The sequence below is a fragment of the Hibiscus syriacus genome, unplaced genomic scaffold, assembly GCF_006381635.1.
Source record: "Hibiscus syriacus cultivar Baekdansim isolate YM2019G1 unplaced genomic scaffold, ASM638163v2 tig00111005_pilon, whole genome shotgun sequence".
In the NCBI taxonomy this organism is placed as follows: Eukaryota; Viridiplantae; Streptophyta; class Magnoliopsida; order Malvales; family Malvaceae; genus Hibiscus; species Hibiscus syriacus.
In genome coordinates this window covers 568,994-585,180 of record NW_024062949.1, presented here as the reverse complement: position 1 = coordinate 585,180, position 16,187 = coordinate 568,994, and the positions used below count along the sequence as shown (strand labels likewise).

General features: G+C 38.8%; 2 protein-coding genes across 2 annotated transcripts; one reads left to right on the top strand and one right to left on the bottom strand.

Moving 5' to 3' along the window:
* Positions 1-806: 806 nt before the first annotated feature.
* On the bottom strand, positions 807-2,149 carry LOC120149446 (probable xyloglucan endotransglucosylase/hydrolase protein 33). Its single transcript, XM_039162225.1, has 3 exons — positions 1,624-2,149; positions 1,347-1,552; positions 807-1,266 (listed from the first exon to the last, which is right to left on the bottom strand). The coding sequence occupies exons 1-3, from the start codon at positions 1,948-1,950 to the stop codon at positions 870-872; spliced, it is 930 nt and encodes a 309-aa protein (XP_039018156.1). The 5' UTR covers positions 1,951-2,149; the 3' UTR covers positions 807-869.
* Positions 2,150-13,530: 11,381 nt separating this feature from the next.
* LOC120149393 (U-box domain-containing protein 18-like) lies at positions 13,531-15,902 on the top strand. The gene has a single exon (XM_039162191.1). The coding sequence runs from the start codon at positions 13,631-13,633 to the stop codon at positions 15,683-15,685; it is 2,055 nt and encodes a 684-aa protein (XP_039018122.1). The 5' UTR covers positions 13,531-13,630; the 3' UTR covers positions 15,686-15,902.
* The last annotated feature ends 285 nt before the right edge of the window (positions 15,903-16,187 follow it).

The following is a 16,187-nucleotide window of genomic DNA, read 5'->3' as shown; positions in this document are numbered from 1 at the left end:
AGATCTTGAGGTACATAAGATCCAGTATCGAAAGCGGAGCAACACTCGAAGCCGGAGGGGAGAGGATAGGGAGCAAGGGCTACTATATTCAGCCCACTGTTTTTTCCAATGCGAAGGTATGCCATTTACAACTTCAAACCAGATCATCAGGGTTGCAATCGAAACATTGTAATAATATGATAAATGATGAAAAAAGAACTTTCACTTCTCGACAAGAAGACATGTTGATTGCAAAGGATGAGATATTTGGTTCAGTTCAAGCTATCCTGAAATTCAAGTGAGAAATCGAGTTTGCCTTCCCGTAACCGATCGCACTGAGAGTTTTGAGTTTAGCTTGATATGATCGATTTGATGGCAGGGACATCGATGAGGTGATTCGGAGGGCGAACGGAAGCGGCTACAGACTGGCTGCCGGTGTCTTCATGCAGGACATCGACACCGCAAACACATTGAGCCGAGCTTTGAAAGTGGGAACAGTTTGGGTGAACTGTTACAATGTGTTTGATGCAGCGGTTCCATTTGGTGAGTACAAGATGAGCGGACAAGGTAGAGATAAGGGTATTAATGCTTGCCTTTTCTGGTTTATACTTTACATAGATTTCTGACTTGGGCCCCGCCTCTATGTTCCTGCTGCCCTTACCTTTTTAACCACTTATTATGAATAAATTCTTTTTAAATATCTCATAAATATATATTTAATGTTCTAAAATATTTTAAAATTTAATGTTCTAAAATATTTAAAATTTATATTTAATGTTCTAACATATCATTATTGCTTCTTGATGAGAAAATAATTTTTCAGAAAAGGAGAAAAATTTGTATATATATATATATATATATATATATATATATATGAGTAATAGTAAATTTTACTTGCACTCTTGAGGCAAAACTTTGTATCTGGATGTATCTTTACAGTAGGAGTAGAACATGAGCTTCCTTCTTGCCCAATCCATGGCAGTTACCTGTTGATTTGATAGCTTAACGAAGTCGGGCCCACCGACGGGGTCGATGCCCGAAAGGCTGGCATTCGAACAAGACGAATCTGGCTGCTTAGGATTTATGGTACAGCCAGCCATTTCCATGTCTGTAACTGAAGTCACAAATGGGGCATACTTGTAATTGACAGGGTATTTCCCTCCATGAGTTGCCCATTCTGACGCGTCCCATATGGTAACGTAAAGAGACATCGGCTTCGAGGGATATGCCGCCGAGAATTTTCCGTTGTTCGGGAACTCCCTCACCGGTATATTATCGACAAGGAACCTGCAATTTTAACAACGATAAGTCTGGATTATCGGCGATGTATGTTCGAACTTCGAACAGAGTACTTCAATTATCCTTACACTATGTGATGACTGTTCCAAAGAATGCTGTAGTAATGGTACTGCAGGGTCGGATTAAACCAGAAATAGAATTTCTCTTCTCTCCCGGTGCTCACACCATTCGAATACACATTCGTTTGGAGGATCCAATCGATTCGTTTATCGTTGCCGAGCAGTTCAATATCGATCTCATCGTGACTGTGGGGATACATATCTGCATTAGACAACTGCGAAAAAACGATCCATTTAACCAAATTCAAGTTCACATACATACACAAATCGTTAAACAGTAGCTTACATAAAAGGCTACTACAACACCAGATGTGAGGCCTGCAGGCAGCTTGATTGCTGCACTGAAGAATCCATAGCTATATTTCTCCACCGAAGCCAATCCCGAACCCGATGTTTTATCGAGTGCGAGATTCACCATGGAGCCATTGTTGAGTAGCTTGATGTTATGTGCACCAAAAGCGTTGGAAAAGCTATGGTTCACCGCGACACGGTTAAACAAGTCAGTTAGACGTGGAACGCTCGGAGTCGAGTAATGCCTGCTGTGCGAGGAGACCGAGGTTGTCGAGCAGAACAATGCGAGACAAAGGAACAAAATGTGTTGGATTAGAGCCATGTTTATTGAGTATGATGTAGGGAAAGAGATGAAGATTTGATCATATATATATGGAGGGAAGAAAGGAGTAAAGAGCGTAATCTAAGCTTAGTTGTATTTAGCTGGCGACTCTTTTTGGGGGTATCTTTATGTGTAGATGGGATCTGTGACAGTGAAACCATGTACTCATGGGTTGATTTTGTGATGCTCGGCAAACCTCGTGGGACTGCTCAAAAAGTTGGGACCTTTTTTATTTCGACATTTCAAGCTTTGAACTTTCAAGTTAATTCCTTTGTCTTTCAAGCTTGGATCGAGGGAAAAGTCAAGTGAAAAACAAGAACCAAACCAGTAAAAACTCAGACAACTTGTTTGTCTGTAATGGGTTGGGTTTTTTTTCTTCTGGTTTATTACGGGTTGAGGAGATTGTCAGGGAATTACGCGTCTTTGAGCTTTCGCTTTCGCTTTCGCTTTCGCTTTCGCTTTCACTTTCACTTTGGTTTCCTATATTTCGTTGTGTTCCAACTGGGATTTTGGGACCGCAGTTTGATTTTGATGCTTTTACTATGAAAGCCATTAATGTGGGCGGCTTGTGGTGTAAATGTACTGCTAGAGTTTTTGTAGCATGAAAGGAGCAGACAAAAGAGTAATCTTGATTGGCAAGCACAAGCGTAGCCGAAACAAGCTTTGATAAGGTTGTTTTATTCCTTAATAAGCTTTGATAACGTAAAATTATATTTTTTTAGATCGGGTAGATTATATTTATCCTAAACTCGAACCTAATATGATCTAAATATAATCTCTAAAGAAACTAACTCGACTTGATCTAAACCAGAATTTTTTAAAACAAATATGACCCGATAGTGTCGGATCAGATCGAAACCTGTTGGGTGCGAGTCTCGTGCCCATCCCTATTCCTTATATTCTATGGCATTATTTGGTATTGATATACTAGGACTTGGTGGGTTCTAACCCGATTTGGTCTGATCTGATTATATATATATATTTGAAAATTTAATTATGAGATGACGTATAACCAAAAATCAAATTACATATAAACGAAGAAATTTAATTTTCGAATCAAATTCAGACGGATAAAAATCCATATCATAGATGACACATGAAAATGAGTAATTTATTAAATTATAGTGTTAGAGATAGCGAAATAAATCAGCCAAGTTGGGTTGGACAAGCAATGCATGCCAATCATTTCTAGGTCACATTCTCATGCAACATTGCCATATTAATACACGAGAGAATATCGACAAAGAGATATTCGATAGTTAAAGATGGAATTTTCTTAATTTTCGAAAGGGAGAGAAAATCAAATAATAAAAATGATTTTATATATACATGGCACTAATGAATTAAAGTGGAGAATAAAACATTAAATTAATAAACTTAATTAGACAACTTAAATGATTTGAATGGGCAAAATATAAATTTTTCCCACAATTTCCTATTTCTATATTTGTCACTAAAATTTAAAAAAATTAATTTTTTTTATCTTATTTTGATCATTCATGTGTTAAATCATAAACAGAAGGATGACATGGGTGACATGGTAGTCACATGTACCGATGTAGAATATTTTTTATTGATATGAAATTCAAGTGTCAACATTATCATTTTCCCTTGATCTTTATCTCTCTCTCTCTCTCTTGATTGTATTACATCGATGTTGTGATTAACATTCTTCAGCGTACCACCACTCCATCAATTTATATTTTACCTAAATTTCTTTAAAACTCATGAAACTCAACCATAAATCCAAAATTCATTAAACTCAAACTTTTTGATCTATAGTATCCACCATCTAATGAGGTCCGTCCCAAAAGATGTGAAGATATTGTGCTACTTTTTAAAATGAGGTCCGTAACATATTTTATAATAAGACAAAACATAAAAACATAAAAAATATCATATTACTATTGTTTCTTGCAAAATACAAAAAATACATATAAAATTAAGTTTTTTTCATTGAATTTTCTTCACGCGTGCGCACAGTGGCAAAATAAATTTATAACATAACAAACAATAATTGCATATGTTGAGGTCCTATGACGTATCACAAGCTACACTTGCTAATGGATAGGTTTGCATCCGATCAACATAGAATTAAGGTATATAGCTCATTTCCTTCTTTATCTTCCCACTACTGAGATTCAGAAGAAGAGAAAAATCAAAGAGAGTTTGAAATTATAGATTTTTTTCATTAAGAAAAAACTTTTGAAACCATTTCATAGTATTCAAAAGAAAAATGTTCAATTATAACTAGTGAGTAAATTAAAAATTTTCAAACTTTGATAACTAAAATAAGAGAGAAGAAAGTTAAGTGATGAACTTTTAATTTACCCGATTTGAATTTACTTCGCCAATATTCAAATATAATTATATAATAATCCATCCGAGAAATTACTATGGTGAGAAAGTAATTAGTTGGGAGTATGTGTGTTCAAATAGTTACTTCAGTTATTGAATTAAATTATCTAAATTTCATTAATTGATTTTTTTACTTTAACCGTTAATCAAATTAATTTTTTTCAAAAAAAGTTAACCGAACCAAACTAAATTCAGTGAATTGGTCGGTTAACTAAATTAATCGAAATTTATGAATAATATGTATCATATATTAAATATTTTTGGTTTATTCGGTAAATTCGATCGGTTAATTTGGTTAAAACTAAAATTTAAACACCCCTAAAGCTAAATAATATATATAATATTAAATATTTAATAATTTCGGCTAATTATGTTAATTCAGTTACTTAACCACTTTTAAACCGACTTAACCAAAATTTAAATTTAAAAAAAACTATTAATCATTAATTGACCGAAATCAAAATTAACTGACCGATTAATCAATCAAAATTTCGATTCAATCGATTAATTAAATTTTAACCTAATATGAACCCCAGTTGGGAGATTTTGCAGGAAAATGTATAAAGATGGATAATTAAGGGAGTTGGGTGGTGATTAGACTTGTCTATTTGCTCCCATTTATTATTATAATTGTCGTGAGACGAAATTTCAACAAATTGGCCAGAAATGTTTTAGCTGTCTTTGATTCGGATTTGATAATTGATATGACAGTTGTTAGTTACACAAACGGACGCGTCAAAAAATGTTTAAAGAGCAGTTTGAAAAGGATTGCTAAGTTTAGGGAGTAAAATTTATATTGTCTCATTAAAAAATATCTCATTCAGATAATATAATGGTAAAAATGCATAAGAGGTCTCTGTACTTAAAAAACCAATGTGACTCTCGTATTATTTTTCTCTCTCAATGCGACCCTCCAACTCAGAAAATAAACCTAATGTGGTATTTTGACAAACGTTTTTCATCGTTAATCGTTACAGTGATGATGTAGCAATTCACTGTATTGATGTGGCGATCCACGATACAACGTGACATTCCATGGTGATTGATAACACAATGGATGATATGATAGATAGATTAAATTGGTAACTCAAACATAACAGATGGACTGCTACATGAACACTGTGGAACATCATGTCAACACTGTGAAATGTCACACCAGCACCGTAATGGTCAACGATAGAAAAACGTTGGTTGAAGAGCCTCATTGAATTTTTCTGAGTTGAACGGTTAAATTGAGAGAAAAATAATACGATGATCACATTAATTTTTTTTGCAAAAGTACAGGGACATCTTATGCCTTTTTTCCTAATATAATTGATTATTTATATTTTAAATCAATAATTTATAGCCAACCAAAAATATGATAATCTATCTAAACCTTTTATTTTTTTATTTTTTACGAGTCCATTTGATTTCTAAAACTTTTATAAATAATAAATATAATTCATTATTACTAAAAATAATCATTATAAATTATAATTAGACTGATATAATAATTTAAATATCATGAGAACAATTGGGAGTAACATCCATGGTCAATAATTGTATGCACAACTGAATGAGATGTATTCGATGTTGTCCATAAGAGAGGTGATAGCAAAGTCGAATATGATTATTTCCCCTTTTTTCTGTTTTAAAAATATATTCTTTTTGCACGAGTAAACTTACTTCAGTGATTAAATGAATTGATGTCACGAGTTCAAGCACCAGAGACTATGACGATACATGCAACTTGCAGGTTGGGTTTTCAAAATTCATTGGGATATGTTCGATTATGGAAGCATAGTTACAAGGAATCTTTCTTGGTATGCAGCAAGCATGGGAGCTGGAGTTTTGATGCAGGGGGATCCGAGACAAATGATGTTGAGCTGTCAGATTGCACATTGATGGCGCTGAGATACCATGAATTGGCAGATCAGCGCAAAGGCGGGAATTGATTGTGACATGTTACTCATTGGGGTCGTTTTGAGTATGTTTCAGTCTTTTGGCCATAACTTTGGCTACAGGTGTCAGAATCGCGCATAAGACCCCAATCCAGAAAGCTCTTTTCGACACGCACGCTCTCCACATGAGCTATGCTCTATGTGGCCTTTTTTCAACCTCAAATTCTGCCATTTTCCCCTCTGAATCACTAGAATTAGATATTTTTTACTATTTATGGTAATATTTCGATTGTCAATTAGGAAGTCAATTTAAATCTGATTTAGGCCGGATTTTTTGGAGATTGCTTATTTTATTTCGAATTTCAATTTAGAGTGATTTTCGAGATTTTGATATTTTTGGCAAAATTCGAATAAAGACAATTTTTGGCTATAACAATCCGGCTTGTGGACTGATTTTGGATTGTTTGATTTGATAATATTTTATTAAACCCTAGAGACTTTTTTTCTTTGGATTTTTTTGGGCGAATTTTCTCTTGTAAATCATCTGTTGGAGCGCTTGCAGGATAATCATTATTCTGTCTGGCGTCAGTTGGTGTCAGAGCTTCAACATCTTCCTGGGAAATTTCACCAGTTTCAATGGCTGGAGGTCGTGGTCGTCGTGAGCAGGTTCCGAATGAGGAAGCCCAACGCCGTGATCGCAACGTTCAGGATGTGATGATTGCAGATTTACAGAGGCAAGTCGTAGAATTAACCCAGCGCCTGGCGGCGCAGGATTTCGAGGATCGTGAGGCCTCTGATCACGATACCAATTCCGCTTTCAAAAACCCATATCACAATCGTGCTCTATTCTGGGAACACCGTGGTCGGGAAGAGCGTCATGGAGACCTCGGTTTTCGGGTCGATCTCCCTGAGTTTTCTGGTACGTTACAAGCCGAGAGATTCGTGGATTGGATTAATGAAGTAGAGCGTATTTTTGAATATAAGGAAGTCCCTGCTCATGTGAAAGTGAAACTGATCGCCATCAAACTCAAGGGCAGAGCATCTGCGTGGTGGGAACAGTTGCGACGTTCACGAGAAAGACAGGGCAAGGCCAAGATCATTGATTGGGAGAAGATGAAGAAGAAGATGAAGGGTCACTTCCTTCCCTTCGGCTACACGCAAACCTTGTTTCAGCGACTTCATGCGTTGAGGCAGGGCGCACGATCAGTCGATGATTACACGGAGGAGTTTTACCAATTGGTCGCCCGGAATGATTTATCTGAGACAGAGGAGCAAATGGTGGCGCGGTATTTGGGGGGTTTACGCCAGCCCTTACAAGATGTCCTCAGCCTTCATTCACTGTGGAGTGTTTCGGAAGCTTACCAGCGTGCACTTGCTATTGAAAAACAGTAAAACAGGAGACCAGTGATCATGAACGATCACAACAGTCAACCAGTTCGTCCTCAGGATTCTCGTCCTGCTCAACAGCCACCACAGGGTAATTCTAACCCTACTATTAGATGTTTTCGTTGTGGTGAACAAGGGCATAGGGCGACTGATTACAGGAATCCTGCTAATCAAAAGGGCAAAAATTTGTTGATTGAGGAAAACGCGGAAGACGAGACTGAGGAGATTAGCGAACCCGTGTATGACGATGATGAGACTGATGATGTGCTGTATGGAGATGATCATGAGACTATGGTCGTTCGCAAGAGTCTACTTACTCCCAAGGGCGATTCAGGGGACGATTGGTTGAGAACCAATATTTTCCACACGACCTGCACAGTTGCAGATAAAGTCTGCAAAATGATCATTGACAGCGGCAGTTGTGAGAATGTAGTGTCCGAGGAGGTTGTCCAGAAATTGCAGTTGAAGACGGACCGTCATCCTAAGCCATACAAGCTGTCATGGCTAAATAAAGGCAGTGAGGTAACAGTTGATAGGCGATGCCTCGTGTCTTTTTCAATTGGTATAAAATATTTTGATAATGCCTGGTGTGATGTTGTGTCTATAGATGCGTGTCATATATTGTTGGGTCGACCCTGGCAGTATGATCGCAGTGTCATTCATGATGGACGGAAGAATACATATTCCCTTAGCATCAAGGGAAAAAAGATTGTGTTGGCACCCCGGCGGGAAGGACTCACTCCTACCCCAGTAACCCATAATACTACTCTGCTTTCTATGTCCAGGTTTTTAGATGAGATTGAGCATGGCGACGTGGTCTATGCCTTACTACCTTGCGAGAATAATGCAGTAGACGTGGATATAGATTTATCAGTAGAAGTGCAACGTCTACTAGAAGAATTCTCTAACTTGATGCCAGAGGATCTTCCTCCTGGGCTACCACCTATGAGGGATATTCAGCATCAAATTGACCTTGTTCCTGGGCCAAGTTTGCCAAATCGACCAGCATATTGCCTCAGTCCCAAAAAGGCTGAAGATTTGCAGCGACATGTGGAAGAGTTGTTGGAGAGGGGGCTATATCCGAGAGAGTATGAGCCCATGTGCAGTCCCTGCTCTGCTACTGCCAAAGAAAGATGGTTCTTGGCGTATGTGTGTTGACAGCCGAGCGATCAACATAATTACAGTTAAGTACCGGTTTCCAATTCCCCGTCTAGATGATATGTTGGATCAACTATCTAGTTCTAAGGTCTTCTCAAAAAATTAACCTTAAGAGTGGTTACCACCAAATCAGAATAAGACCTAAAGATGAGTGGAAGACGGCGTTTAAAACGCCACAAGGGTTGTATGAGTGGATGGTCATGCCTTTCGGGCTATCCAATGCGCCTAGTACGTTCATGAGATTTATGCATTAGGTCTTGCGGCCTTTTATGGGGAAATTTGTTGTAGTTTACTTCGATGATATCCTCGTTTATAGTCCGACATGGACTTCACACTTCGATCACCTCCGTGCTGTTTTTGAGATGCTGAAAATGGTGTGCTTGTTTGTCAATCAATAGAAGTGTTTTTTCTGCATTACTTCTGTGACTTTTCTTGGTTTTGTTGTGTCTACTGATGGTGTTCATGCAGATCAGTCAAAGGTAGATGCAGTCTTGGACTGGCCCAGACCAAAGACCTTACATGACATCCGAAGTTTCCATGGCTTGGCGTCTTTTTACCGCCGATTCATTAGAAATTTCAGTACTATGATCGCCCCTATCACAGAGTGCCTCAAGGGGCGTGATTTCCAGTGGTCTGAGGAGGCAGAGGCCAGTTTTCAACTGGTCAAGCAGAAGATGACCGAGGCTCCAGTTTTGGCACTTGCAGATTTTGAAAAAGTGTTCGAGGTAAATTGTGATGCATATGGCGTTGGCATTGGTGGTGTTCTGAGTCAGGCAGGTCATCCGGTTGCTTTTTGCAGTGAAAAACTATCGGGATCAAAGAAAAATTATTCCACTTATGATCTGGAGTTCTATGCCATAGTTCAGTCCCTGAAGCATTGGCGTCACTACCTAGTACAGAAGGAGTTTATTCTGTTTACCGATCATGAGGCCTTGAAGTACATCAATGGACAACACAAGCTGAGTAGAAGTCATGCCAAGTGGGTGGTATACTTGCAAGAATTCACTTTTACACTGAGGCACCAAGCAGGGAGTTTGAACCGCGTCGCAGATGCCCTGAGCCGTCGTACCTTACTTCTCACCACCATGAGTACTAAAGTTGCAGGCTTTGAGACGTTCACAGATATGCATGCAGCTGATCCTTCCTTTGGAATGATATTTCAGGAGGTAACTGAGGGTCACCGTCATGATTTTGTTTTGCAAAATGGGTATCTGTTTCGTGGATTACAGTTGTGCATTCCAGATTGTTCATTGAGGCAGTAAATTATAAGTGAACTCCATAATGAGGGACACTTTGGCCGAGATAAGACCTTGGCCCTTATCTCTTCTGACTTTTATTGGCCCAAGTTGACTAGTGATGTGGCCCATTATGTGGACCGTTGTTATGTGTGCCAGCGATCTAAGGGAGTTCTCACAAATGCGGGCTTGTACACTCCCTTACCTGTTCCTGAAGCTCCTTGGTTTGATGTCAGCATGGATTTTGTACTAGGCTTACCCCACACCCAAAGGGTCTCAGATTCTATCTTTGTTGTGGTTGACAGGTTTTCCAAGATGGCTCATTTTGTAGCTTGCAGAAAGACTATGGATGCTGACCGGATTGCCCATCTTTATTTCAAGGAGATTGTGCGTTTACATGGTGTTCCTCGATCCATCACTTCAGATCGTGATACTAAGTTCATCAGTCATTTCTGGAAGAGCCTGTAGGGGAAACTGGGAACGCAGTTGAATTTCAGTAGCGCCTACCACCCCCAGACGGATGGCCAGACTGAGGTGGTGAACCGAAGTTTGGGAAACCTCTTGAGGTGTTTGGCAGGAACGAAGCCGAAGCAGTGGGATTTGGCATTGCCTCAGGCAGAATTTGCCTACAACAGATCAAAAAACAGAACCACAGGTTTAAGCCCATTTGAGATTGTCTATGGTCAGAACCCATCCGGGGTGCTGGACTTAGCCCCTATTCCACGTATAGGTCATTTCAGTCCTAAAGCAGATGAGATGGCAAAGTATCTTTGGGGTATCCATGAGCAGGTGAAACAAACCATTCATGAGAGCAATACCAAGTACAAGACTCGGGTCGACAATCATCGTCGTCAGGTACTTTTTGATGTTGGTGATTTTGTTTGGGCTGTATTAACTCGTGATCGTTTTCCTGTTGGTGAGTATAATAAGCTTAAGGATCGGAATATTGGACCTTGTGAGGTCGTGCAGAAGATCAATGATAATGCTTACAGGTTGCGCCTTCCCAGCCACTTGAAGACTTCTGATGTCTTTAATGTGAAGCACCTGAGTCATTGTTTTGTGGATTCTGATGACAGTACTCTGAACTCGAGGACGAGTTCTTTCCAACCCGGGATGACTAATGTAGGGGGATCCGAGACAGATGATGCTGAGCTGTCAGATTGCACCTTGATGGCGCTGAGATACCATGAATTGGCAGATCAGCGCAAAGGCGGGAATTGATTGTGACATGTTCCTCATTGGGGTCGTTTTGAGTATGTTTCAGTCTTTTGGCCATAACTTTGGCTACAGGTGTCAGAATCGCGCATAAGACCCCAATCCATAAAGCTCTTTTCGACGCGCACGCTCTCCAAATGAGCTACACTCCATGTGGCATTTTTTTCAACCTCAAATTCTGCCGTTTTCCCCTCCAAATCACTAGAATTAGATATTTTTTTACTATTTATGGTAATATTTCGATTGTCAATTAGGAAGTCAATTTAAATCCGATTTAGGCCGGATTTTTTGGAGATTGCTTATTTTATTTCGAATTTTAATTTAGAGTGATTTTCGGGATTTTGTTATTTTTGGCAAAATTCGAATAAAGACGATTTTTGGCTATAACAGTCCGGCTTGTGGACTGATTTTGGATTGTTTGATTTGATAATATTTTATTAAACCCTAGAGACTTTTTTTCTATGGATTTTTTTGTGCGAATTTTTTCTTGTGAATCTTCTGTTGGAGCGCTTGCAGGATAATCACTATTCTGTCTGGCGTCAAGTTTAGACGAGTCCTAATTGAATCCGTTAACAAAGACAAGTTCGACAAGGTCCCCACACCATTCTTCTTCACATTCGTGAGTTGTGCAGGAAGAATTGGTCCATCAAATTTCAGCATGTTCGACGGGATGAAAATAAGGTTGCCGACAGAATGGTTAAGTTAGTTTGCTACGACTCTTTAGATGTAATCCAATGCACGAGTCCGACACCGAGTGCTGCAGAGTTGTCGAGAATGATAGCAGTAGCTAATCTGTTGTAATTATCATCCTTTTACCCAAAAAAAAAAACTAATTGATAAATTAATAATTTTTAGTTTAAAGATATTTTTCCCCAATTCAACGAACCTACAATGAAGGAATTATTAAAGAAGATATTCATGAATTTGATACGATAATTAATGACCTTGAGTATCACAATAAAATCGATGTCAATTACTTATTGGATTACACGAGTGAAAATGATACATGTTTAGAGGTCCAAAGTTTAGAAGAAATTATAGTTAGTGTTATTGAAAATTCTATTGAGAATGAAAGTATGAAACTGAAGATGAGACAATGTCTTTGCAACCAATTACTCTTAATGAAGCACTCATAGCGGCAACATCCCTTTACAATTTGTTGTTGCAGTATGAAAATGTAACACCGGAACTTTTGGACGTAGTAAGGAAAGTTAGAGATGAGATAAAATTAGATTTAAATTTTAAGAAGCAAATAACAATATAATTATATTTTACTAAGAATAAAAAATTATTTATAGGAAAATTACGTAAGAAAGGGAAAAAATGATAAGAAATTGAGTTGTGAAGAATAAAAAACAATGTAAAGATTATTTATAGGCGTATTTTGAAGCTTTCATTACGGTTGAAAATCAAAGGGGGAGAAGACTGTTTATGGGCAAATTTATGAGATTAAATTGGAATTCGAGAAAGAAGTCGAGGGAATAAGAGAAGTCTAATTATAATAATAAACCAATATAATTAGTTTAAGTAATAACAACTTAATATTGTTTAAGTAAAGTTTTAGGTTTGAGTCACGTGTATGCAAAAAAATTTTATTGGGAGACTCTCCCATCAAAAATCAAATGTGCGATCTGATCGGATCAAATTAGTTGGGGAGAAGCCTCGGAATTAGAGGAGTACGACGACGACAATAATAATAATATGATTGGATTTAGATGAATATGAAAATTTTGAATTGAGACGAGGAATTGGATTGAGAAGTGTATTCATTTGCCCATTGGAAGAAATGTTGCCCACTTGAAAAGTTGGGTTGATGGGCTTGAGAAGAGTAGAGATGCTTTAAGAACAATACACTTTATCAACAATTTGGACAATTGTGGTCGACGGGTATAATGCAAATGGAGAATTAGAAGCTGCAAAGGAGATTTAACGTTAAATATAATTTATTTTAATAAATTAACATCAATAATTATTGTACTTTTTGAAAAATAAAAATTAGCTTAATTAATATGTATAAAATAAAAAATAGTAAGGTCATACCGAGTTTTCAAAATTCCTCGTTATAATCCTAATACAATGTCGGCCACCTATCTTCACGTTCACGTACCTTCGTAAGCACGAGTATTTCCCATAATTCACGACCACGTGTCATATTTTCATTTGTTGGATTCACTGCTCGAGATTATTTACGAAGCAGCCTTTACTCATATTCAACACGCCACGTGCATTTTCGCCACCTGTCCTTTGACCTTAGCCATATCATTACACGCGTATGAAGTCAAAGCCTCCTTCCTCGTTTCCTTATATATATATATATATATATATATGCACCACTGCCATGTCGCCTAAATGCCCCAAAACCAGAAAATCAAATATCCAAATACTAACGTCAAAAACCAAGCTTTTTGTTTCATTCTTCTTTTATTTTCCCTTAAATTCTGTTAAATGATCCAGAAATCTAACGGGTCGAGTCGCCGGATTCTGACGTACCCGGCGATACATCCTTGCGACTCCATTTCTCCGGCAACTCTTCTGAGCTCGATAATTGATCTCGGCCGGGATATTTGCACTTACAAATCCAAGTTTTTCTCCGTCAACAAGAGAAACGCGCGCGAAACTTTTCGACAAATCACGAACCTTCTTCTCTTCCTCCAGGAGATCCGAAATACGACGTTGGATCCACCTGCCAATTTCGTTCTCAGCTTTTCGGAGCTCCATCTCACTTTCCAGAAGCTTCGGTTCCTTCTGGAAGATTGCACTCGAGATGGGGCTCGAGCATGGATCCTGGTGAACTCCGACCGAGTTGCGAACCGGTTTCAGATACTGATCCGGGCCATGGCGACGGGTCTGGATGTTTTCCCGCTTTCATACGTTGATGTGTCGAGTGAAGCCAAAGAATTAGTTGAGTTGATCGTCAGGCAAGCTAGGAAAGCAACTTTTGAATCCGACCCGGAAGATAAGAAGGCGGTAAAGGATCTTATGCGGATCCTGAACCAATTCGAGGAAGGGACCCAACCCGATCCGGTCGAAATCAAACGGATCTTTGATCAACTCGGGATTCATAAATGGAGCGACTGCAATAAGGAAGTGAAATTCTTAGATACAGAAATCGAAATCGAATTTTCCGATCGAGAATCCGGCGGAGAATCGGAGCTTCTGAGTAGCTTAATGGGATTCATGAGCTATTGCAGATGCGTAATCTTTGATTTCATCGATACCGAAACTCAGCATCTCAACGGCTCATGTAATTGCAACGAAACTCTTAAAGGAATCAACGGCGATGATCTCAAGTGTCCGATCTCGTTAGAATTGATGTCCGATCCGGTGACATTATCGACGGGGCATACCTACGATCGTCGTTCCATTCTAAAATGGTTAAATTCAGGACACGCCACGTGTCCCAAGACCGGCAAGAAGCTTACCAGTACGAAAATGGTTCCCAATCTCGTATTAAAATCGATGATCCAACAATTTTGTGCCGGGAACGGCGTCTCGGTCGTCTCGAGCCGAAAGAATCGCGATATCACGAGGACAATCAAGGCCGGAAGTTTGGCCGGAGAAGAAGCAGTGAAGATGTTAGCTGGAATTCTCGTTAACAAACTCGTTAACGGCAACAGTGGAGAGATGAACAAGGCGGCTTTTGAGATTAGGGTTCTTACGAAAACGAGCATTTTTAACAGGTCTTGTTTGGTCGAATCCGGTTCGATCCCTCCATTACTGAAGCTTTTATTCTCTAAAGACGATAACACCCAAGAAAACTCCATGGCCGCCCTTCTGAATCTCTCCAAGCACACGAAAAGCAAAGGTGTCATAATGGCGAACCAAGGGTTGGATTCGATCGTCCATGTTTTAAGAAAAGGTCTCAAAATCGAAGCTCAACAACACGCGGCTGCCACCTTGTTTTATCTCGCCTCAATCGAGGAAAACAGGGTTTTGATCGGTGAAAATCCTGAAGCAATTCCAGGTTTGATAGAGTTGATTAAGAAGGGAAATAATCATTGCAAAAGAAACGCTTTAGTTGCAATTTTCGGTCTCCTAACACATTCCGGGAACCACTGGAGAGTTCTAGCAGCCGGAGCTGTTCCTTTACTGCTAAATCTTTTGAAAGACACCGAAAGAGGAGATCTCGTAATCGATTCCCTAGCGGTTTTATCAACTCTATCGGAGAGAATCGATGGGGCGGTGGCGATTCTATGCCGTGGAGCGCTGCCGTTGTTGGTGGCGATTTTAAGTACCTCTGCTTCAAGAACAGGGAAGGAGTACTGCGTTTCCTTGTTGCTGGCTCTGTGTGTGAACGGCGGCGGTGATGTGGTTGCTCATCTGGTGAAGAATCCTTCTCTAATGCGATCCTTGTATTCCCAACTCAGTGAAGGCACAACTCGAGGCAGCAAAAAGGCGAGTTCAATCATCAGGATTCTTCATGATTTCCATGAAAATAACTCATCAGCTCCGGTGAGTTCTCTGGTTCTATCACGAGAAAGATTCGTTCACGTCTCGTAATTGGGTAACCCAAATTTTATCTGGTACCCATTTATTCGTTCTTATTTGTTTGTTCATCCCTGCAATCTTTCCATGTAAGTATATACCTGAAACAGTGTAAATTGCTTGCTTTCTTTGTTAGCTCGGTTATATACAGAGCTAATCCACTCGGCTTCTGCCTTTTTTCCACATGAAGCTGAGTTAGAAAATTAAAGTATTGTTTTGCTTACAGTTTTTTTTAAGGTTGAAATCGCTACATCTCGACTGTGATCCATTGGCAAAAATACAATATTATATTTGTGAATAAAATTATTGCATGTTGAAAAATTAGGTTAAGTAACCCAAGAAATAAATGAACAGTAAAGAAAACAACAAATATAAGATTTAATGAGATTCGATAAAGTGTTTAAAACTATCCCCAGTACAATTATCAAAATAACCCCATACTGTATATTATCATTATAAGAAATAATATAACAATCGAAATTTCAAACCATTATCATTCCTAAGCCGATAAGCTATA